The sequence below is a fragment of the Cladophialophora yegresii genome (assembly GCF_000585515.1).
Source record: "Cladophialophora yegresii CBS 114405 chromosome Unknown aczIN-supercont1.4, whole genome shotgun sequence".
NCBI classification, from domain to species: Eukaryota; Fungi; Ascomycota; class Eurotiomycetes; order Chaetothyriales; family Herpotrichiellaceae; genus Cladophialophora; species Cladophialophora yegresii.
In genome coordinates, this window is record NW_006913048.1 from 2,086,161 (window position 1) to 2,110,522 (window position 24,362).

The window sequence follows — 24,362 nt, forward strand, 5'->3', positions numbered from 1 at the left end:
CGAGTTCTGACGTCCATTTCCTATTAGCGACACCCGGGACCCTACACAGCTGGAGAAATTGAGTTGGGGTCGCAACAAGAGTAGTGCCTCTAGAGCCTAAGGTACGCGGATTTATAGGGTTGGAATGAATATAGAACAACGCATTGGAGTGGGATGTTTTGCTGAATGATGCTGACCACGCACCATAGCCTCTAGGTTTCGTTCTTCCCCGATAACACAGACGCCTGTACGGGTGGCACTTCCGCCTCATTTACACCCATTTCCTTACTCTGCAACGCTCTTCACGAATCATGCATGTGCCGCGCTAGAGCCTCGAAGCCTTTTCCAAAATTGTCTTCGAACATAAGCCTCAGCTCAAGCCGGTCCGTCTTCCACGGAGCGAAACTCTGCAATACCCACCATGGATCCTCTCAGACCAAAGACATCCCAGTCGGCTGAAACCCGCTTCCACTACTCTAAGCCAAACTACGCACAACCTTCGCAGTATCAACAATTCCCCCCACATCCGGGAGTAAGAGTGCCTCCGAACATCAAGCTCAGTGCACGGCAAGTCCCTGCTGGCGTGGGAGTTGCGCCGCCCCCAGTCAGATTTGGCAGCCCAGCACGCCCAATACAACAACCCCGAACTAATGGGAATGGGATGCTGGTGCAGGATTTCAAATTCCCTGCTGCGCCTCCCATACCAGCAACCAGCTCCGGCAGATCCAGGCAGGAGCCGTGGCAGCAGTCGCCAGGTTCGAGGTACAACGGACACGAATCCTATCTGTCGTCAGTCGTGAATGATTTTACTCCCGAAACCACCCCCGGCGGTAGATCGCGCGGCTTCCCGACACCGACCTCGAAGAGATATTCCGGGTCGCTTTATGCTGAGAGTGACGCTCTGGGGCTCGAAGAGCGATTTGATTCAGAGGCACGCGGCCCGGAGTCGGATGAGAGCTACTCACCTGACCCAACACAGCAGATAGTCCGGCAGGCAAGTCTGGGCAAAAGAGCAAAGCCTGCCCTCACAACCATAAGAAACAGAGAGAGTCAGCCGGAACCAAACATACCAGAAAACTTCCCAGCTCCACCAACCCAGACTAGCAGAAAAACAACTATGGAAGCTCTCAGCGCGGCTGTTGCTGCTGGCATGAGCAGTGCGCCGCATGTTGGGTCGCGCTCAGAGACACCTGTATCCCGTGGCCACACTCCCATCAGGATGCCCTTCGATACATCTCCTCCTGCATCCCCATCTGCAGATAGAGAATTCCTGCAAACCCCAAAGTCACCCAACACCATTGTATCCGGAAAGATGCTTGGCCAGGCGGCGGGCTCCGTGCACTCTCAGAAATCCACAAACCCTTTGCTGGGTCTGGGCATCGAGCAACCGTCAATGAGCGATAAGATACCCGCCAATCGACGACCGCCCAGACTCGATATGGACGCTGTCAGGGAGGCCGAATCCCGCGGTAGCACAACAAGCTTGGCGGATCTGATCAAGCGGGCTACGAGATTGGCTGCCAATCTGGATAGAGGCAGGACCGCGAGTAGGTTGGGTATGCTGGATATGTTCGGAAGCACTGAAAAGTTGGGGATACCCGGTACCCAGAATCGCCATTCGACCATGTCAGATATGCTATCAGCTTTCCCTGCTCCAGCAATAGGTGGTACTCCGACCAAAAGAGACACTGCCTGGCCTTTGGGCGAAAAGAGTGACGCCTACGCCTCAACAACGGACCTGTCGAGAGGTCCGCCGGGAAAGCAACGGCGGAAATGCTGCGGCTTATCACTGCCTGTTTTCATCATCGTCCTCATTGCTGGCATCGTCCTCATCGCTGCCGCAGTGTTAATACCGATCTTTCTAGTACTTGTACCAAAACAACACAAGAACAGCAACGAGCTCAGCGATTGTGCTTCAAAACATCCTTGTCGAAACGGTGGCACGAGCATTGTGAGCAACAATGTATGTGTCTGCGTGTGCTCGAACGGCTTCACCGGGAGTCAGTGCGAAACCTCTGGCAACACAGACGACTGTATGACCATCACCTTGAACGACGGCGACACCGAGTATAAAAACGCAACGATCGGCTCTTCAATACTTCCATCTCTCACAGATACACAGAATCGATTCGACATCCCTCTGAACGTCTCGACCATCTTATCGGTGTTCTCCTTTAATAATCTTTCATGCATCGGTGAGAACTCTATGGTTGACTTCAATTCAAGCGCCCTGAATCAAGGGGCGAATTCAAAGCGCTTCGTGATGATACCCGGCCTTGAGCCACAGCCATCTGCTATCAATGGCTTGCCTCACTCACCACGGATCACGGCTCGTGCTGGAGCAGATTGCTCGGAAGAACATCTTGAGAAGAGGCAAGATGGCCAGTCAGCCGGTACAACGACTTCTAACGGCATTGTGTTCGCGCAGAGCTCTCCTACTATTGGCGCAATAGCTCCAACCACAGCTGTCGTTGCTGGTGTCTCGGCCAGTGCCAGCGTTAGTGAAACGAGCACTCCTATCGCTTCAGCAACCGTGTCGTCATCACAAAGCAATTCCACGCCCACGACTGAGGCCCAGTCTCCTTCAACTGTGACCGACAAAGAAGTGGAGTTTGCCAAGCTTGTGGTCCTTTACGTCTTACAGGAATCACGAGCTGTAAGCGTCGCAGTGAATGCACAGCAGCGGATGGAGTCATACTTTTCTGCGCAAACATCGGACAACGCCACGTCTTCAGTGGTAGATGTTGGCTTGGGCAACCTCGTGCTCACCGCCGATTTTGACACGTTCAGCATAACCAAGGCAGACGGGGAAGTGATCGGCGGTGACGAAGGTTCCGGGTCAAGATGACATTGAGCATAAAAGACTCCGCGCAACCAAAGACAGTGATTCGCAAGCTCCTGCTCTTGTGCCTTTTTTTTCAACGGCGTTCTTTGAACGTGAGCGTGGTTTTGTGTACCCGTACGGAGTACGGCGTATATGCTTGTATACCCTGGCCGTCTCGGCAGATTGGTGCCACATCCGGCGTTCAGCACGGACAGGGCGCATTGTGCAGCACTTCTTGGACACGGTAATCCAAGAGTTGGCCTGCACGACCTACCTATATCGATTCCCTTGTTGTATGATATGCCGAAGTGGGCATGTATGTATGCGGACGAGAATGGCGGTTCTTCGCCCCTCGGACCTGCCTGGTATCCACACATGCATGATACATGCAATGATGTGCGCATATATTCTTCTGGGGCTCAAGACGGCTTCTGTGCCATTGGTGCCATGTACAAGAAAGAGCAGGAAGAGAAAGATAGAGAGTGAGAGCGAGAGAGGGGAATATAAGAAGCTAGCTACCACAGTACAGTAGCACACATGCATGGCCATTCACCTACCTGTGTACGGAGTATTACAGTCCACATCCTGTGTGGGTACGGAGGTACTAATTGTGCCATTTGCGCCAAGCGTCACCATGCATTCAGTTACTATGGATGCTATGTTATACAATCCTATACTCCGTACCTTGCTCTGAATGGCTCTGATCTTGCTCCCTGATAACTTCTGTAGCGCAATCTAGCATAGGTATACAAGATCAGGGATGTTAGATTCAACACTCAAGGCTAAGTGCAAACCTTCAGTCTCAAGCAGGTGACTGCTCTGATACAGAATCCATATGATCCCGGGGTGACCAGGTAGCCGAGAGAACAAGAGTGTTCATTACGTCGTATTGCTTCGTACCTCGTACTTCGTTGTTCTCATACGTCCGACCTCCAGAGTATCTATTTCCTTGCACAGGCAGGGGTTGCTCTGCCGGAGAGCCCTCTTGTTCCTTGCCCATTCGTCATATCCGATGCTTACTTGTACATTGACTGCCTCATGTCTCATGCGCTTGTGCTGGCTGTGCTGACCTAATGGAACCCGCTGGTATTTGCTTACTCAACCAATTCCAAAAGTACGCTGTTGTGTCCGCCCGGACCGTCGTCATTCGTTTTCAGCCACTTAGCAGCTGATCGATCTCCTCTTTGGTCAATCCCAGCAGGTAGACCAGGTCTAGCATACTTTCGCCAATGTTCAGTCTCGCAGGTGCCTCCATCTGGACTTTTGACTTTGCCTTCCACGCTACACCCAGCCCTGCGGTTTTCAGCATGGGAATATCATTCGCTCCATCGCCGACAGCCATCGTCTGCGCAAGAGGGATCTTCTTCTCTTTGGCTAAGCTGATCAACAAGGCCTGCTTGTGCGCCGAGTCGACAATTGGGTATGCGGGATCTAGCTCGCCTGTGAGGGTGTTGGTCTTCTCATTTGATACGAGATGATTTGCAAATGCATGGTCGAGGCCGAGTTCACCTGCGAGCCAGTCTGCCAGAGGTTGAAATCCACCACTCAACACGGCGAGTGTGAAGCCGAGTCGCTTCAAGCATTTGCAGAGTTCCTTCGCACCCGGCGTGATGACAATCTTTGGCTTCAGCCGCTCGAACACGTCAGCGGGTACGCCTTTCAAAAGAGATACTCTCGCTTTGAGCGAGGCTGCAAAGTCGAGTTCACCATTCATGGCTCGTTCGGTGATGGCGGCAACCTCCTTCTTGACTCCGACGAAGGCGGCAATTTCATCAATGACTTCCTGTTGGATTAGCGTCGAGTCCATGTCGAAGACACAGAGTCGTTTGTGCCGCCGATATACCGTGTTGGGTTGCAGGATAATCTCGCAATTCCACTCTCGTTCGAACTTGTAGATAGACTCGTGTTTGGGAATGAGGTCAAATGGGAGGTATTGGGGTTTGGGGGGCGGCGTGAAGGTAACTTCCATGACCCGAGGCTTGAACGGATCGGGGGCTAGACATCGGTGAGACGACGTTAGGCGTCTCTCTTCTGGCTCGTTGTGAATCAGAAGGCTATCGAGAGTTGAAAGAAAATGAGTCAAGCATAGTTGAGAGATGTAGGCGCCGTACAGATGGTCGAGAGGTTCGGGTTCGGGCGCGGGGGGTTCCAATGGATATTCTTGGATGCTCGTCGTGGGTGCGGAACCTTCTGCGATCTCGGGTGCCGGGATGAAATCTGTAGGTTTGGCTGGAGGAGATTGATCTGGATGAAGATGAGGATGCCGAGGGGTGCTCGAATTATAGAAAATGGTTGCAACTAGCCTTGCAGGATCCCCTGGCTCAGGAATGCAATTGGTATGGGAGATTGTGTGCACAGTTCCACTCTCTTGAGATATAATCGGCGACGGAGGAATCGCGCTAATTGATCTCCTTGAAGCGCTCGACAAAGACAGATTCGACATGGCATTGCGAGGAACCCGGGCGGGCTGCTCAAGGACTCCATCAATGCTGGGCGACGGGCCTGTCTGACGAGCCTTGTACTCGAGGTGGTCGTCGAGGTAACTGCTACCAGTCAAAGAGTCCTTAGCCAGGCTCGGCTTGCGCGGTGGAATAGGCGACGCCATGGCCGACCAAATGGTTAGATCATGAACATCACATACAGCTGTATAGCGCCTGTCAGGTACACAGTCACGACACGATGAGGTCGTCGAGCAGCAAGAGACAGCTGAGAGACGGGTGAGGAAAGAATCAGCGACTGCAAGGCGACGTCATGGCATGTCGAGCCCGATGCAGGAACAATTCTGAACATTCCTCTGTTCAGATATTTTTGGCAGCGATTGCCGAGACGATGCTTCCCAAGCTGTGATGTCATGTCTAAGTCACGTGACTTTGAACGCGTGATCATCTTGGCCCGGCTCTCGCGACACCGCTTGGCGCACAAGCTGAGCGGTTTTCTGGAACTCGGCAAAACCCCGTGATGTGGCCTTCAGCTGTTGGATCACGCGCTCTGCTTTCGTAAAGCTGGCTACATATAGCGAGGCTTTCGTCAACGTAGCTCTTTCTCGCGACATCACCACTGCGCTCCGGATTCAGACTACTTTACACGGCGACTATCTTGGCAGAATGATGTGCTTACAAGCAGCTGTCACGTAACTGCCACTTCGGGGCTTTTGTGTGGTTGGAGTGCCGTCCGACCATACCGCCGAGCTAGTCCGGGTGAAAAATTGGACCCCCAAGTGAGTCCAGCTCGCACGCACTGTAATGCATATTTTCCCCGATTCCCGATTTTCTACGGCTATCGGAGTGAGAAGGCCAGCAAATGACAACAGCCACCGGTCGTCGAGAATGGTCGGCATCCAATGAAGATAGGGAAGGCTGTTTGCCTCTCGATCACGCCATCGTCCAAATGATGAGGCATTCGAGGGAGGTGAGGGATCTCTTCACTCTTTCTTCGATTTTTGCCCGCGGCAGGCGAGGCTCTCGACTCCTAGTTCACTCCACCACTGAATTGCGTGCTCGACAGGTCAACGGAATGGTTGATTTGTAAAGGTGGGTTCCAGCAGTTTCATCATCCCCTATGTTGCCGTCAGTTTTGTCAGTCAGTCGGTTCGACCACTTCTCAAATGCGTTCCCTCTCCAGCTTCTTCACGTCTTTGTCCCAAGCATCTCTGTTCCTTCTCAATCCCTTCGCCACGAGTCGTACCGAGATGGCAGTGAGAGCAAACTCCCCATGTGGCAGTGGCCGCAGCAGCCCCTCATTGGAGGGTGCCGACTCTGGGTATGCCTCAGGGACCAACAGCGAGAGTGATATGCCCGAGTTGTACTTCACCAAGCCACATCTTCGCTTCCTCAATCGTCAGCTTCAGTTTCTGGAGCCTCAGGAAATCCTGAGATGGGCCATCACCACCATTCCCAACCTATACCAGACCACCGCTTTCGGCCTGACTGGCCTAGTGTCTCTCGACATGTTGTCGAAGCTGAAGGTTCCCCGGCCTCAGATGGTGGACCTCGTCTTCTTCGACACATTGCATCACTTCCCCGAGACACTGGAGCTGGTGGAAAGGGTACAAGCAAGATATCCTCTGGTGAACATCCACACCTTCAAGCCGGCAGGAGTCGAGACAGCGGAAGAATTCAAGGAGAAGTATGGGGACAAACTATGGGAGACCGACGACAACAGATATGACTATCTCGTCAAGGTAGAACCAGCACAAAGGGCTTACCGTGAGCTCAACGCCTATGCCGTCCTCACCGGCAGGAGACGGAGTCAGGGTGGGGCTCGAGGCTCCCTTGACATTATCGAGGTTGACGAGGCCGGGCTGCTGAAGATCAACCCCCTGGCCAACTGGACCTTTGAACAGATCAAGCAGTACATTGACGAAAATAACGTACCATACAACTCCCTGCTGGACAGGGGCTACAAGAGTGTTGGTGACTGGCACTCGACGCAGCCCGTCCAGGTCGGTGAAGACGAGCGTGCGGGTCGTTGGAAAGGTCAACAAAAAACTGAATGTGGCATTCACAACCCTCGATCGAAGTACGCGCAGTTTTTGATGGAGCAAGAAAAGCAAAGAGAACGCGAAGCTTTAGAACAGGCCCTCGAAAAGGTCAGCCTCGAGGGGCAGTTATGATCAGAGGTCATTTGAGCGCGTTCTCAATTGGAGCATAGCGTCGGCGTCCGGGATTTTACCATCAGCTACGGCAGGTTGCATCGACATGGGAGCCATACAGAGCAAAGGAGGACATGAAATGATACGAGCTTTTGCATGAAGCATGAAGCATGAAGCATGAAGGGGCAGGTGATAAACTATGATTTCTGTTGGAAGGACGAGAAGAGGTGGTCGCCGTACTGGCCTTAGACCCAATCGAGCATGCAGGAAGCTTGGCAACCCTCTTATCTTTAGGGCGTGCCTTCCTCCTGTGCCGTGCCCCTCAGTGTCCTCACTGAGATCTATCAATCACAACTGCAGCTTCCAGACCGCCCTTTCTTCCCCGTTCATCATTGCTTAACACTCACCTGCGTGTCCTTGTCAGCTCGTGCTGTAGTTGCACAGATTTGCGCAAGGTACTTGCATACAGCCGCGAACTTTCGCAAGCACTCGCTCTTTACAATCACCGTTCTTGAAATCAAGGCCGCCATCGGTGACCACTCGCTCGTACTGTTGAACGTGTTACGACATTTGGCCCCAGTGTCAGCGAAAGCCCAGTGGAAAAAGAGCACAGACGCTGGCCTGAGCTTTTCACAATAATCACGCCTTCGTCGCCTTCTTTTCCGGAAGAGCCGTGTGTCCTGCGAAAGGCCCTCCGACGGGCACCACTGCCAGGCACCGGAGATCTCTATCGAGGCCTCCAGGGATGGGGAAGATCTGCCCCAACCAAACACTATCGATCAAGCCCCGAACCAGGACAGGGCTCGGAAGTCGGCCAAGCTAATAAAGTAACCTCTCTCGATTCGCCATATGCAGGGCTGCAAAATTTTGTGTGCGGCCACGGCCGCCACGCGGGGATTGCGACATAGCAAGAATCGAGCTTACTATTGACCCTGGCTGCGTTTCTGTCAACACGAGAAGATACCGCTTTATATACTGCTGCGAACACTCCTGTGCAGAGACTGGCTTGTCCTCTTCCCTTTCTCTGTCCCTTTCCCCTGCACCGAGAATTTCTGGTTTGAGCATTGCCGATTGACGCATTATTTGTGTACTCCCCTCGCACCCCACTCTACAATGGCCAACCCACCCCACGGTGGTGTCCTGAAGGACCTCGTTGCTCGAGATGCACCTCGTAACGCCGAGCTTGCAGCCGAGGCTGAAAAGCTGCCTGCTATTGTTCTGACAGAGCGCCAATTATGCGATCTCGAGCTGATCATGAACGGCGGGTTCTCTCCCCTGGAGGGATTCATGAACGAGAAGGACTACAATGGCGTCGTCGAGAAATTGCGACTTGCAGATGGGGCTCTTTTCAGTATGCCCATCTGCTTAGATGTCGCCGGACAGGTTATCGAACGTCTCAAGATCAAGGCAGGCTCTCGAGTCACCCTGCGTGACTTCCGCGACGACCGCAACCTTGCCATTATTACCGTGGACGATGTGTACAGGCCGGACAAGAAGAAAGAGGCCCAAGAAGTCTTTGGAGGAGATCCGGAACACCCTGCAATCAAATACCTGAACAATTCAACCAAGGAGTTCTACATCGGCGGCAAGATCCAGGCCGTGAACAAGCTCAACCATTACGACTATGTGGCTCTGCGATATACCCCTGCAGAACTGCGAGTGCATTTCGACAAATTGGGCTGGAGTCGTGTGGTGGCCTTCCAGACCCGAAATCCCATGCACAGAGCGCATCGTGAGTTGACTGTCCGCGCTGCTCGTGCACGTCAGGCCAACGTCCTCATTCACCCTGTTGTGGGACTGACCAAGCCCGGCGACATCGACCACTTTACTCGTGTCCGTGTCTACGAGGCGCTCATGCCCAGATACCCCAATGGCATGGCTGTCCTGGGATTGCTCGGGCTTGCCATGCGAATGGGTGGGCCACGCGAAGCGATTTGGCACGCGATCATCCGGAAGAACCATGGCGCAACTCACTTCATTATTGGCAGAGACCACGCAGGCCCTGGAAAGAACAGCGCCGGAAAGGATTTCTATGGCCCTTATGATGCCCAGCACGCCGTGGAAAAGTACAAGGATGAGTTGGGCATCGAGGTGGTCGAGTTCCAAATGATGACCTACCTGCCTGACACCGACGAGTACCGGCCAAAGGATCAGGTGCCTGAAGGAGTTAAGACGCTTGATATTTCCGGCACGGAACTTCGAAGACGCCTAAGAGTTGGCGCTCCCATTCCAGAATGGTTCTCGTATCCTGAGGTTGTCAAAGTGCTCCGAGAGTCCAACCCTCCTCGTGCGCAGCAAGGGTTCACCATATTCCTTACTGGGTACACCAACTCGGGCAAAGACGCCATTGCACGCGCGCTGCAAGTCACTTTCAACGAGCAGGGCGGTCGACCTGTCACTCTGCTCCTGGGTGAGACTGTACGCTCTGAGCTATCGGCCGAGCTTGGGTTTACCCGAGAAGACCGAGATACAAACATTGCACGTATTGCTTTTGTCGCCGCCGAGTTGACCAAAGCTGGGGCTGCGGTTATTGCTGCTCCTATTGCGCCCTTTGATGAGGCGCGTCAAGAGGCTCGACAAACCGTTGAGCGATATGGCAGTTTCTTCTTGGTACATGTTGCGACGAGCCTCCAGTTCAGCGAGAAGACGGACAAACGCGGTGTTTATGCCCGTGCAAGGAGGAACTCGATCAAGAATTTCACCGGTGTCAACGACCCGTACGAAGCCCCCACCGACGCAGACTTGACGGTGGATTGTGAGAAGACGTCTGTCAGAAATATTGTTCACCAGATCGTCTTGATGTTGGAGTCTCAGGGTTTCTTGGGCAGCGTGTAATTATCGGGCAGGTGATGGGATAGATATCATGACCGAGACGAAAGGGCCAGGGAAAGGCACTTGGGAGTCGCCGCAAACATGCTCCTTTGGATGGATGGGCAAGATGTTGGCTCGGATAGGGTAGACTGACGAAGATTGTTTGGTTGCTAGATCTCAATGTCCAAGATCGTCTGTTACCATTGCGTATTTGATTGATCGTCCGTGCTTACTAGAACGAAGAAAACGATAATTCTTAGTGAAGCCTAGTTACTGTGTAGAGCCTCCGCCTCGAGAAGGCGTAGCGTCACCGAGGGCACAGTCTAACTAAAATAAACGGGACACAGCACAATCCTCACCAAAATACGTTATTTTCATAGCTGCACCTATGCATCCATAAAGCAGATAGATAATTGATTTTCAGGCAATATATAAGTAACTACTTACTCTTATCTATATTAGTATCTAAAATTAAATCTCTTTCTTATTAAGTAGTTATACTAAGAAGTTCTTACTAACTTAGTAATTTTAGTAAGAGACTATACTTAAACCGCTTTATAATAGCATTATACTTAAAGTACTTAAAATAAAAATACAAAGTTAAAGATATAAGAATTAATATAGAATACCTTAGTAATAGTGTAATTATTATTCATTTATCTAAGTTATGGATAGATAGTTGCAGCGAGGAAAAGACTCAAAGAGTGTACTCCGTATTTTGGTGAGGATTAGGCTCTGTCCCGTTTATTTTGGTCACAATGTGCGGGGGCCACTGCAAGGCTGGGAAGCGCAGGCGCCAAGGACGCGTCAAGGCTTCAAGGCTCGGAGCGACTTTCGAGACCAGTGTGAACTCCGTAGACCGACAGAATATCAACACGTCACTTTTCCCTTTGTGGTTCCTCTCTCCTTGTCTGACTCTTTCTGTGGACTCTCTACAGATACTGCTCGCACCTAGTTCCTCATTTACTCTCGCATACCGCCACCATGTCGGACGGCGCACTCTTCAAGCCGGAGAAGGACTTCAGCAAGGAAGCGGACAAGGTCCTTCCAGAAGCAGAGTCAATAGCGAAGGTCAACAAATTGGCTCACAGATACGAAAACTGAGCTGACAGTCACGCAGAAAGATATCCAGAAGGGTATTGACCGAATCCTGTCGCTGGAGAAACAGGCCAGACAGGTGCACCATCCATGTGTCCTCAACACTCCTCCACGCTTTGCTGATCGTATCCCAGTCATCAGACCTTGCCACCACATCGAGATGCTTAATCACAATCGTCACCCTGTGTAAAGAGGCTGGCGATTGGAGCTTATTGAACGAGCAAGTCCTGCTGCTGTCGAAGAAACATGGCCAGCTTAAACAAGCCATCACAAACATGGTGCAGGCGGTCATGGGTTTCCTAGATGATACACCAAACCTGGAGACGAAGCTTAGCGTCATCGAGGCGCTTAGGACGGTAACTGAGGGCAAGGTATGTGGATGCGGAAGTCTAGATGCTGGTGAGATTACTGATGATGAACTAGATCTTCGTCGAGGTCGAGCGAGCTAGAATCACGCGGATACTATCCAACATCAAGAAAGAGCAAGGCGACATCAAGTCAGCATGCGACATCCTGTGCGAACTGCAGGTCGAGACATTTGGGTCGATGACCAGAAGAGAGAAGACAGAGTTCATTCTGGAACAGGTGGCGTTGTGCATCCGAAACGGTGATTGGACTCAGGCGTCAATCCTCAGCAGGAAGATCAGCACCCGATATTTCGCTCGAAAACCCAGGAAGACGCCCGAACAGATTGAAAAGGAGAGAAAGGAACAAGAGGAGAAAGACAAGAAGAGGTCCGCGGGCGAGCCCGAGCCGGAAAAGGAAGACGACGTGACAGACCTCAAGCTGCGGTATTACGAACAACAGATCACCCTGGCCAAGCACGAAGACAAATACCTTGAAGTGTGCAAGCACTACCGGCAAGTCCTCGACACCGAGTCTGTCGAGAACAATCCCGACCAGCTCCGCGCCGTGCTTCAACGAGTCATATACTTTGTTCTCCTCGCCCCATACGACAATGAACAATCTGACCTACTACACCGCATCAACCAAGACGCTCGCAACTCTCAAGTGCCACGAGATACCGCGCTCCTGAAGCAGTTCACAATCCCGGAGCTTATGCGCTGGCCCATAATCGAGCAACAGTACGGTGAGCACCTCTGCTCTACAGACATCTTCTCCAAGACTGCCGACTCGACCGATCCGAAGGCACACACCCGCTACGAAGGCCTTCGACAACGTGTCATAGAACACAACGTGCGGGTCGTGGCCAAGTACTATACCCGGATAACGTTCCCTCGCCTTACTGAGCTTCTGGACCTTTCAGACGAAGAGACCGAAAAGTACATCTGCGACCTGGTTACCAAGAAGACTGTCTACGCACGAATCGACAGACCAGCACGAGTGGTGAGCTTTGAAGTCAAGCGCGGACCAGATGAGGTGTTGGATGAGTGGGGCAACAGTATGAAGGGCCTACTTGGTCTTCTGGAGCGAGTGGGGCACTTGATGCAGCGGGAAGAGATGATGGCGAGAATCAGTGGAAAGATCGATGGCAAGGATTCCACGGTCAAGCAGAAGAAGGCCATCAAGCGCTAGGGAGGTGACGTTTCTGATAGACACAAGAGCTTACTTCCGCGCACGGGCAAAAGGGGGCAACACACGTCCCATCGAAGTTCCTGCGTGGAGGTCCGGGATTGATAGACGTGGCGGTCCGGAGTTACAGACCTTGCAATCCTGCTACAGCGGGGCAGGCTTGTCGTTTCAGGATGGTCCGGGAGGCACTTGCAAGTCGACACGACATGACAGGCTCGCAGTCAATCAGCGCGAAGGTGTCAACAATTGTATTATAAGTCGAGCTGCTTGAGCAACCATAGAAGCAAGGCAGTCCAGTGCAGTGCAATCCATCGGTGCCGCACTTCAGCCAAGACAGGTCAATGCTCTTTTCCCACAATGATTAATAGATCCATCCTCCGAGTCCCATAGTAAGCTCAACGCAGTGATGGCAGCAAGATAGAGTCGCCGTGGTTGAGAACGAGACGGAACGAGGCGGAACGAGGCGGAACAAGGGGCTCGAAGCGGGTTGTGCTCGTGCTCGCCAAGACATTTCTCGTACCGTACTCCGTGTTCAAGATCGTCAACGACGCGCCTGGCCTCGACGACAGATCCACGGCTAGTGTGTACGTCTGGGCGTCTTTAGCCTACCCCGGGGTTCAATCCAGTCGGTTTCCTTGGGATTCTGTGAGATACGTATTGGTATTTTCTCATTTCATATACGTAGTCTGACCGCCTAAGTTTAAGGGGCATTGCGTCCTCGGGCATGCCTCGTCCACCTCCCGCTACCCCTTCCCCTGCTGCTCTGACGGCTTCATCATTCCAGAAGGCCCTGGCACTTTACCCATCGCTAGTGGAGAAGGTATACAAGACGAAGCTAAAGAACGACGGCAAGAAAGTCACAGAGGCACTGGAGCGGGACAGGTGGAGGTTCGACGAGTTACCTGCTAGTGTTGCCCAGAGGAAGCAGAAGGCGAACGGCGACGACAACGGAAACGTCAACCAGGCGAATGTGCGGATTCGAGATGGGAAAGCAGCAACCGCCAAGTCCAAGGCTGCAGGTAATGCCAATGACACCGCGCTGGAGCTAAGCAAGGACGAGGTGGAGAGGTTGGTGCAGTGGAAGATGTAAGTTGCTTACTTGGGTTTCTGCGTGCTTCTTCTTGCGTGAGGCGATGATGGTCTCCTTTGTCGAGGTGAGGGAGAAACCGGCACTCGCATTCGCATTCGCATGGGTATGATAAGACTGTACTCTATCAGCTAAACCGTTCAGAGGTGCCGAGGACTGGACGTCTGAGCCCGCCGGCGTGAAGCACCTACAAGAAAGAGATAAAGCCTTGGTCGATTGCAGAACAGTGTTCTTGACGGCAGTCTCTTTCGAATTCGACCATGACCTCTTTACTGACGTGACGATACCCCCGGCTCGGTGCTGGCTGGCTGACTTCCTTCATCTATCAATCTAGCACCCACGGCCATTCACGCCCTTTCCTCCCTGCAATGGTTCGCAAGAACGAGCCATCAGCAATCCAGACGCAAACGGCTCTAGCTTTCAAAGAACTAACCCTCGCGGCTTCTACGACTCACCGAATCAAGATGGATAAAGCCCTGGACCACGTCTGCAAACTCACCGGGATAGGACCCGCCACCGGCACATTGATCCTCAGCGTATGCGATCCGGACGGTATCCCGTTCTTCCAGGACGAGATGTTTGCGTGGTTCTTCCCTGACGCGGGGAAACTCAAGTACAGCGCGAAGGAGTACCAGTTGTTGTTTGAGGCGGTGACGCCCGTGCTGACGAGGTTGGATTGTAAGGCGGTCGAGATGGAGAAGGTTGCCTACGTGCTTGGACATATGGACTTGCTTGGTGCTGAGGAGAGGGAGGGGCTGGAGGAGTCGTTCGAGGGAAGGGCTGAGGCGGATCCCGATTCAACGACAGACGCCGAACCCAAGGAAGCTAGCAGTGGCGACGTACGGGAGCGAGATGAGGATGCGGCACGCACTCGGCAGGAGCAGACCGTGGCAAACCAGACCGGGAAACGGACGGCAGAAGTCAAGGACGATCAGATTGCGGCCGAGGCAGCTCCAACGCCGGGACCGGCGTCGGCACGAAGAGGGAAAAAACGGAGCTCGAAGGACGAAGACGACACGAACACCGAAACTCACACGGCCAAGAGACGATCACAGCGCAACAGATGAACGAGGTGTCCTTTGCAAATGTCCCAAATGAGGGAGCTATTAATATTGTCCGTTCCAGCTCCCGGCGCTATGCAGGCTGGAAATTATACCCCCATGCTTTTGTCTTATCCAACACGAATGCCACACAATGCGGAGTATTTGACTCAGGCTGGTACGCGTTACTCAAATGTCCACCTCCTTACAAGATGTATCCCAGTCCGGCGAGAGCCACGGCGACGAGGCTTCCTCCGACTGAAAGACCAGAAGCGCTATTGCTCGAGTCCGCGCTGTCGGTAGCACTTGCGCTGGCCGAGCCAGAGCCTGTCGCAAAGCCACTCTGGACGGCAGCCTCGGAAGATGTGGTTGCAGTTGGGTTGGTCAAGGGAACGGACGAGGTGGCCGAACCGGTCGTGGCAGGGGTGCTTGTGGACGAAGGGTACGCGGACGCGGCAGCGCAGTACTGTTCACGTTGTTGCTGGACGGTCGAAACGCCCGGGTCGGCAGGGCAGTTGTTGTAGCAGGTGAGCAGGTTCTGGTATTGGGTGCAGAGGCAGCCGTAGTCGGTGGACAGGCACGAGTTGACCTGACCTTGGATTGTAGCCAAGCAGGCGTCGAGGATGCTGATGGTCCGAATCAGTACTGGATCGCCCTTGTGAATGGGGGAGGGCATGTTCTCACTTTTGAGCAGCACAGCTTGAAGTGCTGGTGGATGAGCCAGCGGACGACGTGGCTGTCTGAGCTGCTGCCAAAGAGGCAACGGATGCCAGGAGGAAAGTTGTCAATTGCATGGTTGGATTGGTCGGAAGTAGAAGATTATAGACTATAGTATACTGTAGTATGCTCAACGGGTGTAACGAGAGACTTGAATAGAAAATGCAACGAATGTAATGTTGAAAACGCACCCGACACAATAAATGACCTGGCGTATATAGAGATCCAAGGGGCGGCGAGAAGGTGGTGGACGGAGAGGGTGAAAATAAATAGAAAGATGTCCACCACCCCGATGACATGGAGACACGGTGCTTGGGGGCTAGACTCAATCTCGTTAAAAACAGGTCGTGGTCGATGGAGCACGCAGACGACAAAGGTCCAGCCGGATTAATCTCACGAGTCCGGAGACTGTGGAGAGACCGGCAGGATCCTTGGTGATCTCGTTGAAAGACGCGCAACAGCGTCCCTTTCCGTCCATGTTGGAGGTGCTTGGGCAAAGACCAGTGGCCGCCACCAACCTAAGACATGCTTTGACATTTGTGACCGTCCGCGCTGCAGTGGCCCGCCAGAATTGCCTCCGAGGTGACGCGTGGCGTTGACATGCTGTGGTCATGGCCGAAGCAGCGAAGCCAGGCGTTCCAAGACCCGGCGAACTGGATGTACAGAGTATGTCAAGTGCATGCACCGGGCAGCAGAGAAGATGAGAAGAAAGGCCGGTGATGTCGTCGAAACTTTGTTGATTTCCGACGCGAGATCGAAGCCTCGCTTGGCCAAAGGAACTAGCCCCGAAACAAGCTAGTGGTGCCACCTTGTCTCTAGTGGCTGCGTGTAATCCCCGCAGACAAAATGGTGGACGGAGACCCCTTTTTATAACCGTGCCCAGTGAGTTTGGACGCTTGCTAACCAGAAATCGTAGTCCATGATCTCTAAACGTGTCAGTGCCGTTTCTATCACTCAACTCCCAGTCATTTGAAGCACGCCGCCTGTGCCGAAGACCTCCATGTGATCGTGTTTACATCCACTCCTTTCCTCCCCCGGACAGTGCTCCAGCTCGACCATGAATTGTCCGCGTCCGCAAATATAACAAGTGGCATTCTTGTCGTTCAGCTTCAAATCTTTTTCTGGGTCCAGCTTCGACAAATCTGAGCGTCCCTTATGATCATAATGCACGCTGCTGTGGAAGATCGGCTTGTTGGTCCATGGACTCAAATCGGGCATGTCTTTGACGTGGTCATAGAACGCGTGGGACTGTTGGCTTTTGTTGACGTGCACCCACGAGACCTCATGTCCACGCTTGGCAATAGAGGTATTGAGAATTGATGTGAGTGGAGTTAAGGCCACACCAGCGGAGAGAAGGACGATACGAGCATGGTCGTCGCGCTCTTCTCGCACGATGAGAAAGAAATCGCCGCTGGATGGGACAGTCGAACAATATCTCCGACGTTCTTCTGGTCTTGGAAGATATGCGAGAGATGAGCGACAACGTCGGGATCTTGCTTGCCGTTGAGGCCCTTTTTCTCCCTTCACGCTAATGCGGTAGTAGTCAGGCGTACTTGTCGCTAAGAGAGTACTTGTCTGGCTTGCTGATAGGGATCACTACCTGGTCAATTGACCACAGCCTGCTCGTCTCATTGGAAGACATGGTTGCCTACTACGCCGAACAGTACAAGCTTCCAGCGTGGAGGCGACGCACTTGGGGGTGGGCGAGTTGCTGTTGCACCAGGTTTGCGAGGGTAACCGCCTCGCAGTGGCTGCCACGCTGTTGACATGACCTGCATTGCTTCCTTGAAAGCTCATTTTTATATCCTCACTCTCATTTGTGTTCAGATTTTCGTCCTTTCACTTGGTGCTTGTTGAGGGCTTGTATTCATGGTAAACATCACCACAGTGCCATACCGGTACTACCGTCTTCTTCGAAATATCCCCTTTCTGGGTCTCTGGTGGAAAACTCCCGTCTTCAAGCGCACCACGCTGGGCCCGCGAGTGTGCTAGGTCTGCATCAATGCCCCACCAACCATACGACAACAACCGGTCATCCCTTCAACTGCCGATGAGTCACTTCCTCATACTGAGTATTTGCTAGGACCGACCCGTGTCCTTTGCCCCTATTATCTCAGCCAGGTCGCATGCCACACTCCCCGTTCTCCACTCAAAGTCCGCACTTTTTTATGCGATGCCAGATCGGACTGCAGGCTGGCTGATAGGATGCGGTCAAGGTATTCGACCGCCCTGAATCGGCGCGGATGCAGCAGGGCGCCGAGATATACAGTCGTCTGGGTAATGCAACAACGCTTCCCTTCCCTTGGATGGCACATTGCCTCGATTCGCGCGACTGCTCGTACGGCAAATGCCCAGCCCGTCGACACACAGTGGGGCTGGTAACCACTGGCTGCAACGCCTCCATCCGGCAGTGTTTGTTGGAGACTGGGCTACGCTTCTGGCTTCTGTATCCTCGCCATCACCCTTTGCTCCGGGCTTCTCGCGCAGGCCATTCTGAGGTCTGCCAGCCGGAGGATGCGTGTCACGGAGACAGGCAATGTCCGGAATTTCACAACTTCCTGTGGATGATATGGTCTGAAGCGTAGAGTGAACGTTGGGGCCTTACAAACATGCGGCGGTCGTCCGCATCAACCGCAGGAGCAAGCTGAACGTAGCAGCGTGCTTACATTTGGCGGACCGTCACGTGGACTACTACGCTAGTCAGTGGCAAACAGCGTCGTTGGTGAGCGGCACAGCAGCCCCGAAGAATGCTTTCCCCTTGCCAATTGCTTTATATTGGGTGTCGGACGTTGTCCATGCTGTCCAACAAGAGTGGCATGATGCTGGCTTCGGATCTGCGCAGGAGATCTTAGGGCTTGAACGGCAAGATTCCAGACGAGTCCAGCGCTGGAAGAACGATACGTGTTAGTTCCAGGTGGCCAAGTTCTTGTTGGACGTAACATTGGCGTGCGGAGCCGCGCAGCAGACGAAACTGAGGTCTCTTTCGAGACACTCCCAATGCCCCACTTACTTACAGTCTCACCAATCAGTGTACGTCCTCTCCTCTGCCTTGGCGGCGCTGAGTAATCCCGGAGCCTGAGCCTGAATATAACTTTACCCTGTAATCGCCCTGCTTCAAATGTCTCTCTCGCTGGCGCGAGAGAGCCTGCGGCTTTATGTAAAGCGAGCCGCCTGCAGGCCTTGGACTGTGAGACTCCAATCTTGTTGCTAGGCGGTGCCGGTTTCCTGGTACCTGTCGAGGCGATGGAAAGCCGACCTTACTCTGCCGAGGCCTCGGGCGAGCAGATACGGAGGAAACGAATGCGCATCACATTCAGTTGCACGAATTGTCGACACAGCAAACAGAAAGTTTGTCGCCCTTGTCACACAATATTCTATACCGACTGACGCAAAGAAGTGCAACAGGGAATCCCCATGTATGACCTGCGTGCTCCGTGGAAAGCAGGATAGTTGTACCTACGGCGATGCGATCTCCGGGTGAGTAAGTAGTGATCATCCATTGCACTACGGTTCTGAGTGGGCTTCCCAGTCTCAAGCGTTCACATCCGTTTGTGAAAGGCTCCGACTCGAACGGCTTGTCCAAGCAACCCGAGGTTGAAGCGTATGAATACATTCCTACAGATGGAGGAGAGTCGCGGAGCCCAGATCTCGCGGCGTACGGGTATTCCAGCGTCAATGTGCACAATTCACTTGGCATCCTACAGAAACTAGAGAACCTGGAAGTCGGCGGAGCGCGCAAACCATCACCACGCAAGCAGAGGAAAATCTCCCTCTGTCAGCCAGCCCTTGACATCTACAGCGCCGTCCTCAGACAATTGCCCTGTCCATCTTGCGTCAGGGACCTCGTCGCCATCTTCTTCGACGAGGTGAATTGGCAGTACACAATCCTGGACAGGAACTATTTCATTCCCAGACTAGAGCAATACTATCAGCAACACCCTCTGCAGCCCGCGAGTCCTCGAGCCGACACGACCGTCTCCTCCGAGAAACTTATATTTTCAGCCCTTGTTTTTCAGGTCCTAGTGTACGCCTTACAGTTCATTCCAGCAAGGCGTTCTGAAAACCTGCATCCTCCGTGCCTGAAGGGCATTGCTGAGGATGGAAATGGCCTTTCAGAAGATGCGACAATGCGCCTATTGAGCCTGCTGCCCAAGGACGTCATCAACTTGGATTACATCGCAGCGCAGATTCTGCGTACCGCTTGGCTGAAGAACCGTGGCCTGATAGCCGAGGCATGGCTCGTCCTTGCCCAAGCCGCTATTAACGCACAGGAGATAGGCCTCCATCGCGATGATGGCAAACTGTACGCCGATGATGCCGAGAGTGCCATTGAAGAACTGTGGGAGGTAGTATTGCGCCGGCGACTTATGTTGAACCTCTACCTTTGGGATAGGTCAGTCGCTCAACAGGATGACTCGTCAGGATGACTCGTGTCCTCTACTGACGGCCATTATCACAGCCAAATGGGCATGGTGCTGGGCAAGCCCCTGAATTTCAAGTCTGACGGTTACACGATCATCCCGCCTACGGACTGTGAGATCCCAAGAAACCGCACATCCACAGCACCCTTCCAGAGGACTGAATACGACAAGCCCAATACATTCACGGTGCGATTGCTCGAGTACCACATCCACAAATACCTCCCGCAAGTCAGAGAGCTGGAAGCGCAAGGTCCTTATCCACGCGATTACGGCAAGGTGGTGCGCTTACATCAGATAGCCCTCGACTACATCGCCTCCATTCCCCCAATCTATCGTTTCGAGAACCCAGACAGGTCCTACGACGCAGAGTGTCCACAGTTGGCATCGCAACGCGAATTCCTGTGTGCAACTGTATGGCTGTTTGTCCTGATGCTTCACAGACCCTACATCTTCTCCCTCGCCAAAAGTCGGACCGAGATCCTAAAGGCTGGGATCGAAATGCTGAATGCCCAGCAAAGATTCTTCCTGACCTTGGAACAGCACCACTACAGGATGTTCACGCTCGCTTACCTAACCGTCGAACCCTGTGTGTCGATGCTGGCGGTTCTGATTGCATTTCCGAGTGAAAATGTCGATCTGGTGACCGAGGCGTTCCGCTGTATCAAAGAATCCCTCTCCAGAGTGAACAAGATTCGACGCGCAAATAGAGTAGCTGGACAAGGCGCCGATGTCATTCACAACCTCGTCTTACGGGCAGAGAAGAATCGTCCATCACCGTCGCTGGGTTCCAAACCTAGCAACTCATCCTCGGAGGGACGGTCGTCCGAAGTGCTCATGACGCCCAGTTCCCACGGTGCAGGGCCATTTTATCCGATGGCGGATCAACCCCCGTTATTCGCCAATAACCCCGTTTTCGCAGAGATGCCTGCTTGGAACACGCACTTTCAGCAGACATCGTCATCAGTTCCCCTACCAGTCAACTCGGAATACACATTCGACGATACCCCTTTCCGACCAGTCGCGGACCTAACGTACAATGATGTAGCACTCGCGATGTCGGAAGAAGGGTTCAGCGCCGAGAGTGGATCTGAGCGCTTGTCCAACGAGATGCCGCAACAGTTCCGGGGCGAGTTTGGCGAGGGCTCCTTTTGGAATTTCGTCAACAGAGCGTCTGGGGTATGAGCTCGCTGGATTGTCGTTGAGGAACCACCCGTCGACGTATATCGGTGCCACCGAGCCATGCATCCGGGCACTTAACTTTCAACAAGCAGGATCATCGGCTGTCTCATTCGTGCATGCATACGGGAGACATCGCCACGTCGAGCGCCTAACCTCTCCTCTTTCCAAACGGTAGCTGGAAAGGAAAGGAGTGCAAAGAATGGTGAACATCAAGAATCAACACCGGCAGCACGATCCTGTTTCTCGGGAACGCAGCGATGACAGGGTCAATTCGCCGACTGACTCAGATGGCGACATCAACCTCGACCTCGAGAAGGCGGATACTCTTCGTCAGGTCGACACACCGGGCTCGGTGGGCAGGACGCGCTCGCGAACGGAGGAACGTGGCAAACATCAGATCTGTAGGCACGGATTGCTGCTCGACGTATAACTTGGCAGATGGGGATGAGGCCGCCGGAAAAGGACGAAAACGGACGATGGCATGGCTTCAGCGACAGCTCAAAGGACCCAAGACCCAGACCAAGACTGATCCCTCCGAGGTCCGCTGGGATGGACCGAACGACTAAGCCTGTCGTGTCGGCGAAACTCCAACCTCGCCAGGGAGTAGTTCATTGTATTCATCACCTCGTTTGTCTCCTTCTGCGTGTATGTGCTTCGTGCGACCACCCATGGCCCGGGAGATTGCCGACTGCCGGCGCTGCAGGTCGTCTACCTCATCCACATACACCACCACATACGAACAGCTCATGAAAGAAAGAATTCCGCTGTTCACGAGATCCCGCAACACTGGGGCTCTCGCTGTTTCTAGTGGGCCGGGCCTTTGGACCCATGCTGCTGGGTCCGGTGTCCCAGGGTCGTTTTCCCCCACTTCACCTAATTACCATTTCCAGGCAAGTCAAGAGAATGAACGTCTTGGCCGACCATTGGCACAATATTTCTATGGCCGTACGATCAATCTACATTGGCTTGATGTTCTTCTTCTTCATCTGGCTGATGCCTTGCGCTGGGGCGCAAAACATCCAGACCATGACCGTGGGCAGATTCTTCTGGCTTGAGAATTCGAAGATACAGATACCTGACGTGGCATGCCATACCGAAGAGCAGCCTTGCTCAGCCTTGTTATCATCGCACACCGGCCGTGCTACGAGGCAGAATCAGAGCGCGTCGCAACGGCATACATAGCAACGGTCATCACTCATTTCCATCTGGGTGATTGCCATGGGAGAAGTTGCATGTAGCACAGGGGCATTGATACAGTGGCATTCTATCTCGCCGTAGCTGGATGCACATGTGGGGCCGTCTAACATGAGCCCTCTTTCTCTATTCCCGGATTCCGTATTCGTGTCTGATGCATATGCAAGCTGCCACGTCCACATGATCTCTACAGTCAATTCTTTCCCTTGGCCTGCTGCACCTCGGCCAGCCCCTCCTTCAACGCATCGAGAGCCTTGTCAACTTCTCCTCTGGACTCATCCGTAACCGAAACGCCCATGTGGCCGAAACGAATATATCTCGCCGCAATCTCCCGGTGCAGGCCGCCCGCGAAGATGACACCCCTGCTCATCAACTTGGGCAGGATCTCGGGCGGAGTCAGGCCCTCGGGTAAATAAATTGCCGTCATGGTGTGCGCGGCATTGTTAGGGTCCAAGGCCAGCTCCTTGAGACCCATCTCCTTGACTTTGGCCTTCACGTAGTCGCTCACTTTCTTGTGTTGGGCGAAGCGATCGCTCACTGGCCGCGAAAGGATTTGCTTCAAGGAGGTGTTCAAGGCCTGCACGAGCTGAGTGGGCGGAGTTGCAAAATAGGACGGCTTCTTCGCCTCGTAGTTCTGCATGATGGGTAACCAGTTCTTGAAGCTCGCGTAGTAGCTGCCCGGCGGGGACTTGCGGGATTTGAAGACGTTCATCGCCTTTTCCGAAACCATGGTGATGGATAGACCCGGCGGGCAGCCGATGGCTTTCTGAGACGCGGTCAGGCACACGTCAATCGACATGTTGTCAAAGTGGATCTCCTCGCCTCCGACGGAGCAGACGCCGTCGACGACCAGAAGGGTATCTGGAGAAACACGGCGCAAGAGGTCCGAGAGAGCCTGGATCTGAGAGAGCACGCCGGTGGAGGTGTCGACGTGGGTGACCGTCAGGGCTTTGTACTTCTTCTCTTTCAGCGCCGCCTCGATTTCTGGGAGTTGGGGTCTGTCCCCAATGGGAGCCTTCAGCTGTGTAGGCTTTGCGCCGTACGTCGACAGGCAGTCGGCAAAGGAATCGGCAAAGTATCCCGTGTGTAGTACGAGGACGTCTTCGCCGGGCTCGACGAGGTTGGCCGCCACGAGGTCCCAGCCCAGAGTCCCGCTGCCCGCCAGCACAAAGGGCTGCGAGTTGGGGTTGCTCGTCTGGAACAGTTGGCGCAGCTGAGTGAGCGTCTCGCCGAAGGTGTTGACGAATGGCTGGCCAACGTGGGACTGGGCATAGTGACCCATGGCCTGCGAGACTTCATCGCTGATCTCGATGGGCCCGGGAATCAGGAGAGAAGGGTGAGGAGGTTGCGAAGACATTTTGGCTGCCGACGACGTGGACAATTGTCTCTTCTGCACTTGCGAGGAGGGCGATTTCGGAAGCGGGGCAGGTGGTGGTGACGGCGGGTTCCAGGGGACGTCGTCCGAGGGCAACGAAGTCCTCTCGGTAGTATATGGTGTGTTGATGGGAGGATAGGAGGACTGTTGGTGTTCTTCCAAGTGTCGCGAGATCAAACTCAAGCGACTGCTGGCTTGGGTATATGAATGTGAACGTGAGCGTGAGGAAGCCAGCTTGAAAAAGGGCCGGGACGTCACGGCGTAATCGACTTGTGGGGAGACAAATTGGGACTCGGGGAGCGACTGGACGTGGTCGTGCAGTGGCCGATGCAGGAGACGTGCGGGGGAGCGACCGACAGGTGCGAGTGATCTCGAGAAAGGACTGTGATGCGACAACGGAGAACAGAGCGAGGAGGACAGGGACCGATAAGAAAGAGATGGAGTCACGGCCGCCATGGCAGCCATGTTTCTGGATACCACAGTAATTAGTGCCAGGCCTGCGCGACCAAAAAT

At 53.6% G+C, this 24,362-nt stretch overlaps 11 protein-coding genes across 11 annotated transcripts; 7 read left to right on the top strand and 4 right to left on the bottom strand.

Annotated features, from left to right (window-relative positions):
- Positions 1–400: 400 nt before the first annotated feature.
- A1O7_06085 (uncharacterized protein) lies at positions 401–2,827 on the top strand (the record flags this gene model as incomplete). The annotated part of the gene is made up of 1 exon (XM_007760090.1): positions 401–2,827. The coding sequence occupies one exon, from the start codon at positions 401–403 to the stop codon at positions 2,825–2,827; it is 2,427 nt and encodes an 808-aa protein (XP_007758280.1).
- Positions 2,828–3,956: 1,129 nt separating this feature from the next.
- On the bottom strand, positions 3,957–5,408 carry A1O7_06086 (phosphoserine phosphatase; the record flags this gene model as incomplete). The annotated part of the gene is made up of 1 exon (XM_007760091.1): positions 3,957–5,408. The coding sequence occupies one exon, from the start codon at positions 5,406–5,408 to the stop codon at positions 3,957–3,959; it is 1,452 nt and encodes a 483-aa protein (XP_007758281.1).
- Positions 5,409–6,491: 1,083 nt separating this feature from the next.
- A1O7_06087 (phosphoadenosine phosphosulfate reductase) lies at positions 6,492–7,415 on the top strand (the record flags this gene model as incomplete). The annotated part of the gene is made up of 1 exon (XM_007760092.1): positions 6,492–7,415. One exon carries the CDS (start codon positions 6,492–6,494, stop codon positions 7,413–7,415), a length of 924 nt encoding a protein of 307 aa, XP_007758282.1.
- Positions 7,416–8,507: 1,092 nt separating this feature from the next.
- A1O7_06088 (sulfate adenylyltransferase) lies at positions 8,508–10,229 on the top strand (the record flags this gene model as incomplete). The annotated part of the gene is made up of 1 exon (XM_007760093.1): positions 8,508–10,229. The coding sequence occupies one exon, from the start codon at positions 8,508–8,510 to the stop codon at positions 10,227–10,229; it is 1,722 nt and encodes a 573-aa protein (XP_007758283.1).
- Positions 10,230–11,189: 960 nt separating this feature from the next.
- A1O7_06089 (uncharacterized protein) lies at positions 11,190–12,839 on the top strand (the record flags this gene model as incomplete). The annotated part of the gene is made up of 4 exons (XM_007760094.1): positions 11,190–11,276; positions 11,326–11,382; positions 11,438–11,674; positions 11,727–12,839. 4 exons carry the CDS (start codon positions 11,190–11,192, stop codon positions 12,837–12,839), a joined length of 1,494 nt encoding a protein of 497 aa, XP_007758284.1.
- A 721-nt stretch (positions 12,840–13,560) lies between these two features.
- A1O7_06090 (uncharacterized protein) lies at positions 13,561–13,926 on the top strand (the record flags this gene model as incomplete). Its single annotated transcript, XM_007760095.1, has 1 exon — positions 13,561–13,926. The coding sequence occupies one exon, from the start codon at positions 13,561–13,563 to the stop codon at positions 13,924–13,926; it is 366 nt and encodes a 121-aa protein (XP_007758285.1).
- Positions 13,927–14,291: 365 nt separating this feature from the next.
- Positions 14,292–14,990, top strand: A1O7_06091 (uncharacterized protein; the record flags this gene model as incomplete). The annotated part of the gene is made up of 1 exon (XM_007760096.1): positions 14,292–14,990. One exon carries the CDS (start codon positions 14,292–14,294, stop codon positions 14,988–14,990), a length of 699 nt encoding a protein of 232 aa, XP_007758286.1.
- Positions 14,991–15,168: 178 nt separating this feature from the next.
- On the bottom strand, positions 15,169–15,639 carry A1O7_06092 (uncharacterized protein; the record flags this gene model as incomplete). The annotated part of the gene is made up of 1 exon (XM_007760097.1): positions 15,169–15,639. One exon carries the CDS (start codon positions 15,637–15,639, stop codon positions 15,169–15,171), a length of 471 nt encoding a protein of 156 aa, XP_007758287.1.
- A 995-nt stretch (positions 15,640–16,634) lies between these two features.
- On the bottom strand, positions 16,635–17,322 carry A1O7_06093 (uncharacterized protein; the record flags this gene model as incomplete). The annotated part of the gene is made up of 2 exons (XM_007760098.1): positions 16,635–17,091; positions 17,234–17,322. 2 exons carry the CDS (start codon positions 17,320–17,322, stop codon positions 16,635–16,637), a joined length of 546 nt encoding a protein of 181 aa, XP_007758288.1.
- Positions 17,323–19,144: 1,822 nt separating this feature from the next.
- Positions 19,145–21,283, top strand: A1O7_06094 (uncharacterized protein; the record flags this gene model as incomplete). Its single annotated transcript, XM_007760099.1, has 3 exons — positions 19,145–19,161; positions 19,210–20,073; positions 20,140–21,283. 3 exons carry the CDS (start codon positions 19,145–19,147, stop codon positions 21,281–21,283), a joined length of 2,025 nt encoding a protein of 674 aa, XP_007758289.1.
- Positions 21,284–22,667: 1,384 nt separating this feature from the next.
- Positions 22,668–24,314, bottom strand: A1O7_06095 (uncharacterized protein; the record flags this gene model as incomplete). Its single annotated transcript, XM_007760100.1, has 1 exon — positions 22,668–24,314. The coding sequence occupies one exon, from the start codon at positions 24,312–24,314 to the stop codon at positions 22,668–22,670; it is 1,647 nt and encodes a 548-aa protein (XP_007758290.1).
- Between the last annotated feature and the right edge of the window lie 48 nt (positions 24,315–24,362).